Source organism: Ixodes scapularis, unplaced genomic scaffold (genome assembly GCF_016920785.2).
Source record: "Ixodes scapularis isolate PalLabHiFi unplaced genomic scaffold, ASM1692078v2 PGA_scaffold5__190_contigs__length_132052651, whole genome shotgun sequence".
Classification (NCBI taxonomy): Eukaryota; Metazoa; Arthropoda; class Arachnida; order Ixodida; family Ixodidae; genus Ixodes; species Ixodes scapularis.
The window spans coordinates 25,306,314-25,320,443 of record NW_024609880.1 but is presented as its reverse complement, the minus strand read 5'-3'; the positions used below and the strand labels follow the sequence as shown (position 1 = coordinate 25,320,443).

Sequence of the window (14,130 nt, the reverse complement as noted above, 5' to 3'; positions counted from 1 at the left end):
CACAGGCGGCGCAGCCCCGGTCTGTAAATGTAGAATATGAATATGGCAGGTATTATTTGATAACACTTTATGTTTTGGCCGTGTAAAGAAAATCTGCATTCCATTTTCTAACATATCTGTTATGAAATAACAAGGTCAGGTGGAACGGCTCGAGTTCGCTGACTGAAAGACAGAGGGCTTAGCCTGAACCAATATCCCAGCAGCCTTCGATATTGGTGTGGGGGGAGAGAAGGCTGAACCTCTAAAGATGTCTTCAAATGATTCTCTAATTGCTTAACTCCAAAGTTTCAGGCTGCTGCACTTCAATGTTCTGAACTTTTTCCAACATATATTTGCGCTGTCGCTAACCATGTTCCATTTGCCAATTTTTTACACGCCCCTTCTCCTCCAATCAGAACAGCACGAGAGTCCGCCGTGAACAGACTTGGCATCATCGTGTGTCATATATCCCCGATGATTGCCCATTAAAGCCAAGGTTCGAGCACAAGCTCATAGCATCGCTAGATGGTCGCACTGCACGAACCCTCGTGCAGCCTGAGTATATACTAGTACTGTTAAAAGCGAGCGAGTTGAAAATGAATACTTAAAATCGAAAGAATAAAGCGCGAGGGACAAGCACAGGACAACCACGTAAAGCCTGGTTCAAACAGTTGCGTTTGACCGCGTTGCGGCTGCGAGAAACCAGGACATCCCTGCTGCTTATATCGCGTGCCAAGATGATTCTTTGAATTGGAATCCACGCTTCATACGAAGCACAGATGTGCCGGTGACTCGTTTTCGGTTCTAAACGCAACGCAGACAAACACACTCAAACGCAAGTGTCGGAACCGACCTTTACGGTACAGGCTCACAGTAAAGCTGTGAGCCCGAACCGTCTCGCACGTCTAGCCTTCGCTTTAGTACATCTCAGGATAAGAAGGAATGTATCATAATAGAACCGATGTGGTCTCACCATTCTGAGCAGAAGTGCGTGAGTAACCGATGCTATTTTCGTGGTCGCTTGCACGTAAACAACCAAGGAGCTTGTACACAACGCCGGCATTCATCTGGCTTGAAAACAACTTGAGCGTTGGCTTGGCTTGGATGTCAGCTGCCCATTGTGCTTACTTGAACTTCACGAAATCCTCTAAATTGAGCAGGCTGCTTCTTGACTTCTGCTGTCGGCGCCAAGCTCGTTGGTCGGCGCGTATGTCTGCAATTCGGCGGTTTCCGAGTTCGACGATTCGGAAATCATGGGTGTACCACCGCAACACCCTCTTGACACGATTTCGGTAGCCGTAGGGTGTAAAAAGGATGTACGAAGGGTGTAGGCCTTTCCGTACACCCTTGAATATTCAAAAATCATGTAAAAATGGTGTAGGAAGGGTGTGAGCTCGGAAAAACACCCTTTTAACACGAACATGGGTGTTGAAATTTTTAGTGTGCAGCTCAGCGAATGACAATGCCCAAACGTATGTTTAGACCAAAAAACGCAGTCTGAGTTGTGACATCAAGCAATGCAAGCGTGACGTTTTGCATTGGTTAATGTCACAACTCAGACTGCGTTTTTTGGTCTAAACATATGTTTCGGCATTGTCATTCGCTGAGCTGCGTCCGTAAGTTGCGGTGAGTGGCTCCACGAGTGTCGTGGGTGAAGGTAGACGCACAAACTTTTCTTAGAGTGATGAAAGGTTACACATGAACTACGTGTGCTTCATCTGGCGTGTTGGCTCCGAGGCGAGAGCGCCGGCCTACGGATCCCCAGGTGGCGGGTTCGAATCCCGACCGCGGTGCCCGCAATATGACGGAGGCTTATTGCGGAGAAGGCGCCGTGTAACCGAGCTTTCGGTTGCACGTCAAAAGATCCCCATGTGGTACAAATTAATCCTCAGTACTCCGCTGGGGCGTGCCAGATGCCCGTCGTAGGTTTGGCACGTAAAACCCCCAAATTTGACTTTTGATCTGGCGTGTCGAATGGGAGCATACATTTGGAGCGTTTTCTCAGGCGGTTATTCCGCAAGTACGCAAAATAAGATATGCTGCGAGTATCCTCGTTGTAATGTTCCATACCCCATATTGCATTAGGGGTTCCTCGTAGAACTCCTTACTTTTTAGGGAATTCAGTACACACCTTCTTGAGACTCCTATTTAAATATTATTCCTGCAAATGCTCAGCTTTATTCCCGTCCGTGACGAATTAGTGAGTTCTGCTTACTTTTATGCGCGAATATGTTCACAAGGAAGAGACAGATGTAGTGTTTTGAGCCTCAGAGCCAAAGGTATCACGAGAGAAAGCTCAGAACACATTTCGGGCCCTTTCTATTTTTTTGTAAGCACAGGGTTGCAAAGGTTAACAAAGAACAGCACGCATGCCACATCACGAGAATTCTAAATACATTCGTGTTACTTCCTCTGTAGGGACATATATAAAGCAGCTCTTGTCGTTCCTCATTGTTTTCCATATTATGATGCACGGAACGCCGTTTTGACTGGGGTCCGATTTTGGTTATGGAAAAAGCGAGAGAGTTTTCGGCTGATCATTGCACTTTGCGGCACAGCGTGCGCAAATCAACCAGTGAGATAGTTTTCATTCGTTCGGCAGTACACAATCGGACAATATTTTTGTGAGAGGGTATCACCAAAATACACACTGCGAGAGAGATCTCTCGGCCTTTGGTTCTTGTCCTTAATACTTCTGTAACTACCGGTAGATGCCAGCTTGTGTACGGCAGCCGACGACCTTGAGAATTGCACACAAATCGCGGGTTGTTCGAGACTTGCAGCGTGAAATAGCGGACTATCCCATTTTTTGTCCGCGTCCGATCTCACTTTGCCGCGGCGCATGGTTCGTAGCAGATGATCAACGTGTCCCCCTGTCTGTCCGCAGACGACGTTGATTATTCTCTTTTTTATGTCGGTCTGCTGATGAGAATTCGAAGCAGACGAACCGCACACACCGCTCGCGTTAAAAGACGAACCGTCTTCTAACGCTATTTTCGCTCGCTCCACGAGAAACAAATTATATATTGCCCCCGCTCTCGTATTGACCAAAATCAGAACCCAGGTGATAGCGCGACGGTGGTATGACATCTGGAATCCACACATCAGTTAAATAAATTGGGTAGTAAACAAAATCCTCCCCCCCCCCCGGATAACGCATCACGTGACATGACTGAAATCGCCACACGTATTCTAAGAAATTACGGGCGGAGACCGGATGCAATTTTAAGACTGAAGAAGTTTCCGCGAAACTAAATATCCGTACCGCAAATTTGACTTACCTCGCCGTTCAAAAAGCAGTAGAGCAGCGCCACCACGAACCCCTGTTTCAGAAGAGGAAACGAAACATGTCAACTAGACGAAAATGGTCACCCCTTTTCACTATTGCTGCTGATGATGGCAAGCCTCGTTTACATGAATGATGAGATCTACTTTGAATTACTCTTGTGTTATATGGCAACCGTATTATGACTACCTTGAAATATACAAAAAGATTTTGAGAATCTGGCGGCCACATGTTTCTACTAATAACTATTGACCTCACTCTGGCATGTCAACACCCAAGGCGAGTTGGGATGGGAAATGATTATAATTAAAAAAGAAATAAGACGCAGTTGTTTTATATTACATTTTACGATAATGAAACAGATAAAAGAGGATATTATTTTAACGAAATGAGTGATAAGGCGCAGGCGAGCTGGTTTGCGTTTATGATTTAAGACAACAAAAAACAAGAAGGACAAACACGACGAAATCTGCCCTTCCTGTTTTCCCCAGTCTCAGGGTTGTCTTGAAGCACGAATTATTTTAACCATCGTACCTTTTATATGTAATAAATTCAAAGAAGGTTATGGGTGTAGCTACAGTATAGACCATTTTTTTTAATTCGTTGTTAGGACGTACAATGATTAGAGCAGCCTTCTGGAGCATAGTGTGCGCATTAAATATAGTTGCTTTTTTTTTCTCACGCTTGTTTAACTGCACGATTTATCCACATTCAATGATACCCACGAGGCAATTTACAGCATGTAAACTAACGCTCTTAAGGAAATTTAGACGGCCAGCAAAAATCTTTTTTCCAGCGTATTGCCCTGCACTTCACTACAGAGGTGGTAGCAGCTGGCAAAATTTTACAGTGAAAAAATTAAAGAAAAAACTCACCTTGTTCATAGAAAAAAAGAAAAAAGCAAGAACCGATTTTGGGCAGTCTATGCTCCCGATTCATATTTGATTCACGCGTAGTGAAACGTGCTGCCGGCAGGTGGCGTACGCCGCGTCGAGGTAGCGCCGGCCGACTGGGGTTCTTTTGAGGGATCGTCTGCTATCATAAGCAGGATTGGCCGTCGCGCTCTCGACACCACGTTCGCCACCTGTCGGCAGCACTTCTCACTACACGTGCATCGCCTGCGAACTCGCGGCGGAAACTTCGAAAAACAAATTCGTGTTTTTTTTTGTTTTTTTTTTTTGTTTGATTGAGGCGAGTGTATCTCTTGATTCTTTTTTTTTTTTTTTTTGAAAATTTCACCACCGGCTTACACCTCTATATTAAATCGTAGTGCGACACATTAAAAAGCCTTTTTTTGCGGGCTGCCTAAATTGCCCTTGAAGCGTTAGTTAACATACTGTAGAAAAATCTGAACATAGAAGTATTTCCAGGTCACATTAGTTCGCCCGTGCAATTATCAGACAAATCTAGAAAGTTATCAACCCAGCATGAAACTCCGGTGCTGCCATTTTGATTTAGAAATATGAGTTAAAAAGTACGGGTGTGCGAATACTCGAATATACGAACTCGAATAGAATAGAAAGTTCCCGAATAATTCGATTCGCGAATCGAATTCCTAGTATTCGGTCACTCGAATATTCGATATATTCGGTCAAAGACGCGCGGTCGGCGCGCAGGTGACGAAAAAGCCGTTTTTCTCCCCGATGTAAGCGCCGTGATGTTAGACAAGCCATACGAAAAACAGCTCTTGGTTCTACTATTCCACAAAAATCTAACGCACAGGTTAGAAAAAAGGAAAGTAACGAACGCCACGAACTTTATAGCACGCAGATTTACTCACTATCGTGATACAACCTACCCTTGAATCACAACCAAAACATCCCGTTTGCGCCGCTTCCAGAGAGGAATTGTTGGGAGGCCGAAATCCCGCGCCATGCCTAATTCTTTTCACGAGTAAAGCCCCTCGTTTCAAATTGAAGCACCGATGTAAAACACACTTGGCCGCACTCACAGAAATCGGCGACTGCACGATCACAGAAAGAAATCACGTTAAACACGCCGATAAAACCAGCCGAGTTATCGTCGTCGTTCTTTTGGAACCTCAAGCCGCAAATTCTGATTCGGAACGAAACGGAACGGGAAAATAGTGTGCCTAGATTTGAGAGGGTTTCCAACCGTTCGATAGCCGCGTTTGAATTACGAACTGCGAGAAGGTGACGAAAAAACGAAACCGTCGATCGGGATCGGGCAGGCAGGGCAGGGAGAGCAGGCGTCGTCGCCCTTCTGTTTGCTCGCCTTTTTCCTCGCGACAACACAACACATGCGCACGTACGACCAATCTACACTGGAGCCATCTCCGCGCTTTCAGTTTCGCTTGCTCCCTCTTTTAAATCAAGGCCCTCTAAAACAGGATAGATAGACGGAAAAATGGATGCATGGCGGCAGTTGGACGGTGTCTTGCGCCACCTAACCACGCTTTTCTTTTTCTTACTTCAGATTATATTCTTTAAGCCTGTTTACTAAGATTTAACACCTATCTGTTTATTTACGTGAAAGAAAATCCCGAATGCCCTTTTTCTTATATCGCAAAATGCCCCTTCAAATATCGCAAAATGCCCCTTTTCTGAGATATGCAAAAATTTTTAAAGAAAAGTCGCGGTGTTAGGTTGGGCTTAAAAAAGGCATGCGTGACTGTAACTATGGTTTTTTTGTGACGTTTAGGGAAGATAGATTACATTTGTGCCATAAAATTGGATCTTTAGTGCCCAACATCCAACAGCAACTGCTTTATTTTTTTTCACCAGAATTTTTTTTACATTTTAGCGTTTGTTCTGCACAAGATGCATATTCTGCAACAGGTGCATACTATGCACATATAATAATCTCATTCGCAGCACACTTTGAAAAATTTCTACAAATAAAATCACTATTCGATATTCGATTCGATATTCGGCTTTTTTTTTCTTGATTCGATTCGGTATTCGATTCGAAAACTACTATTCGGTATTCGCACACCCCTATAATAATAAAAAGAAATTATCGGCACTTATTAATACCATCGGAGTATGGGCACAATTTCAGACTATTTCTCATTCCATTTTCAACAACAAGTATCGTATACAAATTTTGTAAATCCACGAAGGCCGAAAAAAACATAATTTAGTGTGTTAAAAAAAAAGATGTTTAGAAAGGATGACGGCGCACTACTTCTGTGTCGTTAAAGCGAACCGAGTAGGATGAGCAATATATATATATACCGGGTGTTTTTGCGAAGACTTTCAAAAATCCTAAAAATTAGGGCGATTGAAAAAAGAAGAAGCTCTCTTCGGGAAGAAACTACCAGCCACGGCGGACGTCAGGAATTGCCAATAACCTACTAATTAGCCAGATAATTAATTAAAACTTGTTAATTAACTTTTTAATTAGGGGAAATAGACATATGGTTCCAATTAGAAAGTTGCTGAGCGATATCGAAAACCACTAAATCAGTCATTTTCAGAAAGACTTTGAGCGCGTGAGACGAGTAGTAGCGCACTGAAGTTGCCACTCGTGGAGCAGGTACAAGGCTAGCGTTTGCGGTAAGGCGCCCGCGCGATTTTTCTGCCTCTTATCTAGCCCCAGCCTTGTACCTGCTCCACGAGTGGTAATTTTAGTGCGCTACTACTCTTCTCAAGCGCTTAAAGTCTTTCTGAAAATGACTGATTTAGTGGTTTTCGATAACGTTCAGCAACTTTCTAATAGGAATCATATGTCTATTTCCACTAATTAAAAAGTTAATTAACAAGTTTTAATTAATCATCTGGCTAATTAGTAGGTTTTTGGCAATTCCTGCCGTCCGCCGTGGCTCGTAGTTTGTTCCCGAAGAGAGTTTCTTCTTTTTTCAATCGCCCTAATTTTTAGGATTTTTGAAAGTCTTCGCAAAAACACCCAGTATATATATATATATATATATATATATATATATATATATATATATATATATATATATATTGTGATCACGATGTTGTTGTTACCGAGTTGAATGTATCAGGCGTACCTGAACAGAAACAAGAGCCACGCAGAGTACTCGTCTATGAAAAGGGTAATTTTGACGCCATCAATAATGCATTACAGGCATATTTTCTAACTTTTTCATGTTTATCTGAGTCTTGTACAACAGAGGAGATTTGGATTTTGTTTCGCAATAAAATATTGGAATTAGTTGAGGCTTTTGTACCTTCAAGAACTTTGCGGCAAAGGCGTAAACAAAAACCTTGGTTTAATGCCGAAATACGGAAACTACTGGGGAAAGCAAGGCGGGCTTACAAAAAACGTTGTAAAGATAACTCTGTCCTTAATTTGCAAGGGTTAAAATATATTAATAATCAATTAAAAGTAACAATAAAGTTAGCTAAGCAGTCATTTTTTACCAGGCTAAACTGCGATCTTAAACGAAACCCTAAGGTATTCTGGAAATATGTGAAGTCATGCAGGAAAGACGATATTTCTATCCCAATTCTTAATGTTGACGGCCAAATGTTAAAGGAAAATGTGGACAAGGCAGAATGCTTCAAGTCCTACTTGAAATCGGTATTTTTTCCGGGACTCTCTGGGTATGTGGTGCAATCACCGAATAGTCGTTTTACTGGCATGATGGCGGATATTGATATTGATGTTCATGGTATTGCCTCTCTTTTGCGCGGCCTAGATCAGTCAAAGGCTACTGGCCCTGATGGTATATCACCTGTTATTCTTATTAAGTGTTCCGAGATTGTATCACAGTACTTGTCTATTATATTTAAAACGATACTTGAGACGGGGTTGGTCCCAATAGATTGGAAAACGGCGAATGTGATTCCTGTTTTTAAATCCGGAGATAAGAAAATTGTAGAAAATTATAGGCCTATATCACTCACGTCAGTTTGCTCTAAGCTTTTTGAGCATATTTTATATAGCGCAATGTTCAAATATCTTGATAGCTTTAACTTTTTTACTCCATCCCAGCATGGCTTTCGGAGTGGATTTTCATGCAACACGCAGTTAGCAGAGTTCCAGCATTACCTATTAAAAGCAAATGACAAAAATACGCAAGTAGACGCAGTCTTTCTAGATTTCAGCAAAGCTTTCGACACGGTACCACACAACCTTCTACTGATAAAACTAGCCTCTATAAATATTAATAGTAATGTACTAAATTATATACGAAATTACTTAAGTGACCGTGAGCAATGTGTTGTCTTAAATGGAAGTAAATCCTCAATCGTTTCCGTTACTTCAAGGGTCCCCCAGGGTAGTGTTCTTGGACCGTTACTGTTTTTAATTTATGTTAACGACATTGTACAAAATATTCAGTCGACAATAAAACTTTTTGCTGATGATTCCGTTATTTACAGGGAAATAAATTCTACGAGAGACATCGAGATCCTGCAGAGCGATCTAGATAAGGTTGAATACTGGTGTAACCAATGGAACATGAGCCTAAATATTGGAAAATGCAACCTCGTTAATTTTGCTAGAAACGTCTCTAAATTTTTTACAAGTTATACTATCAAAAACCTGACAATCGGCAATGTCTCTGAGTGTAAATATCTTGGCGTTTATTTTCACCAATCACTTAAATGGAATAAACATATTTTCTACACAATTAATAAGGCCAGTAAAATGTTGTTTTTTATCCGTAGAAATTTCAAACACGCGTCCCGAGACGTAAAAGAAACTCTTTACTTCTTGCACGTAAGGTCAATGCTTGATTATGCGTGCGTTATATGGGATCCACACCAGCAGTATCTGATCGATAGACTAGAGGAGCTTCAAAATCAAGCAGCGCGATTTGTCAGTAACAACTACGATCCATACGCTAGTATGACAGAGGTTAAAACCATGCTGGGATGGGAGCCGTTGAGCATTCGAAGGCAAAAATTAAGATTGAAGTTTTTCCATCGCATTTATTATAATAATACTGGCATTAATAAGAATGAGTATCTTTTGGCGCCAACGTATGTTTCAGCTAGGTGTGATAACTCTAGAAAAGTTTTTGAATATTCCTATAAAACAAACAGCTTCTGTCATTCTTTTTTTGTAAAGACAATTAGAGAGTAGAACTTGCTGCCTGATGATGTGGTGAGCACCTTGGACAACAGTGTATTTTTTTCTCGGCTGTATATCTAATCTGTGCGGACAAGTGATCACTTTGTGTTTTTATGTATGTGTGTTATTTCCCGCCCCTCCTACAATAATGCCCTCGAGGCGATGTAGGTACTCTGTAAATAAAATAAATAAATAAAATAAATATAGGGTGTTTCAGAAACGTATGCCAAATCGCTCCTGCAAAAACTACTTATCACAACAAAAACAAGGCTTGTGGCGTTTTGGTACTGGGCCAGGGGCCCATTTAACTAAATTATTAAAGTCCCGGATAATTAACTTGCTAATAATTTTTGAGTAATTAACTTTTTTAATATTGTGTTTAAGGGCATGGTTTAAATTAGAAAATTGTTCAGCATGATCGAAAACCACTAAATTAACAAATTGCAGAACGATAAAAGACACGCGAAGCTTTTTACGGCTTTCTGAAAAACCGCACAAATTCCACGCGTGTTTAAGTTTCGGTTTGTTATCGGAGCGCATCTCCGCCCCGACGGCACCGCGCCCCGCGAAGAGATAGTGCAACCAACCTTTGCTGCGCTGTCATCGCGCGACGCAGTAGAGCCTGGTTCCACTATCTCTCCACGCGGCGCGGTGCTGCCGGGGCCGAGATACGCTCCGATAACAAACCGAAACTTAAAAACCCGTCGAATTTGTGGAGTTTTTCAGAAGGCCGTAAAATACTTCGGGTGCCTTCTATCGTTCTGCAATTTGTTGGTTTAGTGGTGTTCGATGATGCTGAGCAATTTTCTAATTTAAACCATGCCCTTAAACACAATATTAAAAAAGGTAATTAGGCAAAAATAATTAACAAGTTAATTATCCCGGACTTTTATTTTTTTTTTTAAATGGGCCCCTGGCCTAGGACCACAACGCCACAAGCCTTTTCTCGTTGCAATAAGTAGTTTTCGCAGGAGCGATTTGGCCTGCGTTCTCTGAAAGACCCTGTATATATATATATGTATATAAACGTGATTTTCACGCAATAAAAATTAAAAAAAAAACTTGCGAAGAGTGGATAGGGACAAAGCAAATACCGTGGAAGCCAATACTGGCAACTCCCGCGGAAAACGGGCGAAAAGTGATTGCAGCGCCCCTGGCGAGCTCGGAGTCTCCGCTAGCAGACAAATTCTCCAAAATGCATTGGTTTTGCCTATCTCCGTGCGAGGTGACCAACGAACAAACGTTTTCAAGGACATTCGCTGCTTTGAAAGTTTTAAAATGGGTGCCAGCTCATGAGTCAAGGACATTCTCTTCGCGTGGGAAAGATGTTACAGCTTTCTGGGTGCAATTTCGGAGTTCTCCCGAAGAAAACATTCTGTCACAACTTATGTAAGCCAAGCAAAACACGAATGTATGCCTTCGCGCTGTTTCGTAAAAAAGGGCAATGTACAAACATTTCAGAACATAGCTTCGTTTCAACTTTATTGTTATTATCAGTCAATTCGTTTTGTTGTTGCAATTCCCATTTCTCATGAATGTCTTGCTTATAACCGTTTCGTCGAACAGGCGAGCTGGCTAATCCCGTTAAGATCGCCTCCGGATGAAGAAGCAGAAATCAATTTCGAACCACGTATGTTACGGCGATGTCAGTATGCTCCGAAAGAAGTCGTTGTGCATATGCAAATCTGACGCGATTACAGATTAACAAAAGCGAAGTTACGAAAAAAAACAGACTTCTCGCGCTTGCAAAGAAAGAAGGGGAGAGCGTCGTAGCCCCGTGAAAAAAGGTGATTTCAGTCACGTTATTTACAGGGCACAAATTCTGATTGTTAGCGCGGGGACGACCAACATCTTCTGCTTCGCTGCTTCTTTACTTCTACGATAAAAGCCGACACCCGTTGAACCATCTCCACTCTTTCCATTTTTGAGTCTTCTTTCTTTTATATTTTTGAGGCGACGCCACTCTGCAGCGTTATTTCTTCCTCCTGCTTATTCGCGACTCCAGCAAAACGGACGCCGCCAAGCGGGAAAACCGAGAACCAGCCGGACCAGGTCGCTCCGCGCCCCTCCGCGTCTCTGGCGGCTTTCGCGGATACGTGTTGTCGGCGCGGTGGCGTACAACATAATTTGACGAACGTGCGAATATTTCTTAATTTTGCCTGAGTGGTCATAAGTGTCGTGAAGCCTCTGTAGATTGTTTCCTTCCATCACGTGTTTGAAAGCCCGTTTACTCCACAACACACGGTCGCGTGCTTTCGATTTCTTGGATGGGCAGGAATCACGGAAAAACGTTTTGACTTCTTGTCTGTCTCGAATCACATTCAAAGTGACGATAACTGATAACTGGTTTCTTTATACGGATGTGGAAGGGTGGACCGAGGACGACAGACGAGGCATTTCATCGGAGGGAACACCAACGTTGCAGTCAAGTGAATGGGAAGGTTAGATAGCTGCTTTTCTTGAGTTGGGTTGTGTTCGGTTAGCTTCAAGTTTGAGCCACCCGGGTCCATATCACATGAGCGAATGGCCTTTCTAGCGAACAGCGACATTTGAGCGAATCGACATTTTAACGAATAACGGGGGCGCGCGTTAACCCATCCGCCGCGCTGCGCTTTCGCCGCTTCGCGGCGACAGTTTGCGGCGGCTCATTACAAAAATGTGAACCCATTTGGCCCACCCGAAAACGCCGCTTCGCGGCGTCCGACTATTTGCTAAAGTGTCATTCGGTCAAACGTGGGCGTTCGCTAAAACGTCATTCGATCAAGTGAGTGCCTCCCGCTTTCAAAAGGTGGGGGACGAGTCTCGCAACGTTAGAAGCTGTCACGGCATTTTGATCTATCGCGCCTCCAATATTTATATTATACCCCGTCGAAGACAGCAGCAATATACGTCTGCATTGATCAGGTTGACCGGCCACAAGAAATACAAATTTTCCCCGTTCACGATTCGAAGCGCTACGTCCGTGCCACTTCTTTGTCTGGTCCTCGTCTTTCCGCGCTGTTTTTAATTCAGGATTCGAAGCAAAGTTCAATGCAGAGAGGTTCTGCGTGAATCTTCGATGACGACTCTCTTCAGTTTGTCTCCGTGCTGCCGGCTAGAACCATTTGGCTAAGTTTAAGTAGTATCCTCTGTCTGTCAAATATACTTTTATTCAGCAGTTCAACTAACAGCTAGTCAACTAAGCTCATATTTCAACCCGAAGCATATACTAATATCGCTTTAGTGGGACATAGTACGCAATTTAATAGATAACCCGCTCGTCAAAATGACTCCTCGATTGCTACTAAAACGTGCATTGAAATAAGAGTATCAGCTGCTTAGTGGGGCACCGGCGGGTTAACATGGTCCTTGACTCAAGGAGCGCTTGCTTAACTTCCGCAATCTTCCTGTAACCTGTGCTGTCGACCGAACAGACGAATGGACCTGTTTCTTAAACGCGGATACGCACAAAAGCTTCATTTCGCGGACAGATAGGTCGCATGGTCGAGGCATGCGAGTTAGCTGAAAATTACTCTTGGTGGAACAATTCTGTAGTCATCGCCGCTTTCCTTAGATGATCAAAACTGATTAGAGTCTATTACCGTCTCTCCGGAGCCCATAGTTTCGCTTTTCAACGAAATCTCCGAAACGAAAGATTGACATGAAAAAAAACAAAAAGACCGGGAAAACAAAACCATGCTTTGCAAGTTTATGTGCACCGGCTACACCTAACCGTCTCAGTTCAAATACCTATAAAATTGGGCATTAAACTAAAGAAAATCTGTTAAATTGGACGCGCCACCTGTTCAGGCGGCCCAGCCGAGCCAACGCGACCTGGACTCAGCCGCCATGTTTGCTGGGTGGTGGCGCCGCCTATAGGTCGCTGGAGTCGCGAATATGTTGCTGTGTATACCATTTGTTTTCTTTTTGCTCTTTTTTTTTTTTTTTTTTGGTTGCCCGACGTGTAAATCATCGCGTATCCTTGCTTTGCTTGGCTTAGTTTTTACTCCCTTTCCCTCGCTTCGGCGCTTACTACCCCCCCGGGAACTTTGAGGGCCGTCTGCAACTTTGCTGTTGTTGTTGCCGTTTTCTTCCACTGTCGCCTGCGATAACCTCCTATTTTCGTCTTCGATTGAGTTTCTAATCCAAAATCGTTATACGTGTTTTTTGATATTTACTAAATATATTAAGAAATGTAAGCTCGTTATCCATTTTTATTCGAATTTTATTTGTGTACTCCGGCCGGCACAACTGCTACGGGTCATCGTTTGTTGATCAACCGGCCGCATTCGAGCATACACCAGAGCATACTTAGAGATGGCAGGCATGCTATGTGCTGCCTACCTTTGCAAGAACAAGTTTGTGCGATGTGGTGGAAAATCTTTCTTCTGCTTCCTCCGTGAACCTACGGACACCTACGTCAACAAGTACTTGAATGTACTTTTAAACTGCTTCGTCTAGCGGGGAAAGGAACAACCCGCCAAAGTCACTGGAAAAAGAAATTCAAAAGCAAAAAAAAGGTTACTCACTGCGAGCACATATAGAAGGTTGCTGCCTGCGACCAAAACATTTCTGCGACTCTTTTTTACCGGGCAGTGTGAGCTGCATTATGTTATTTATTTCCCCTGTTTTGTTTTATTTCGTACCTACGCCGCGAAAGCAAATAAAGAAATGTACAACAAGGAGCTGAAAAAAAAGGGACGCTTTCTTCTTTTTTTCTTAGTTTCGTCTGTTGCTTCCGCTTTGTTTGTCGTGAACTCAACACCGGTGGCGACCACCAGCTATTCATTTGCTCCTTTCCATTTTTCTTTCTTTTTTTTCTATAAGCGCCGCAATGATCGTCGTCGTTGAAATAGCTTTTTGCTAGCTTCTTTGTTTTA

At 42.9% G+C, this 14,130-nt stretch overlaps 1 protein-coding gene across 1 annotated transcript in view; it reads right to left on the bottom strand.

Moving 5' to 3' along the window:
- The window catches only part of LOC120841730 (parathyroid hormone/parathyroid hormone-related peptide receptor-like), a 327,477-nt gene that overhangs the window by 25,708 nt on the left and 287,639 nt on the right, over window positions 1-14,130 (bottom strand). Inside the window, exon 11 of the mRNA XM_042293968.1 lies at window positions 3,261-3,302. Within this exon, the coding sequence (XP_042149902.1) occupies window positions 3,261-3,302 (42 nt within the window). The remainder of the gene's footprint in view (window positions 1-3,260; window positions 3,303-14,130) is intronic.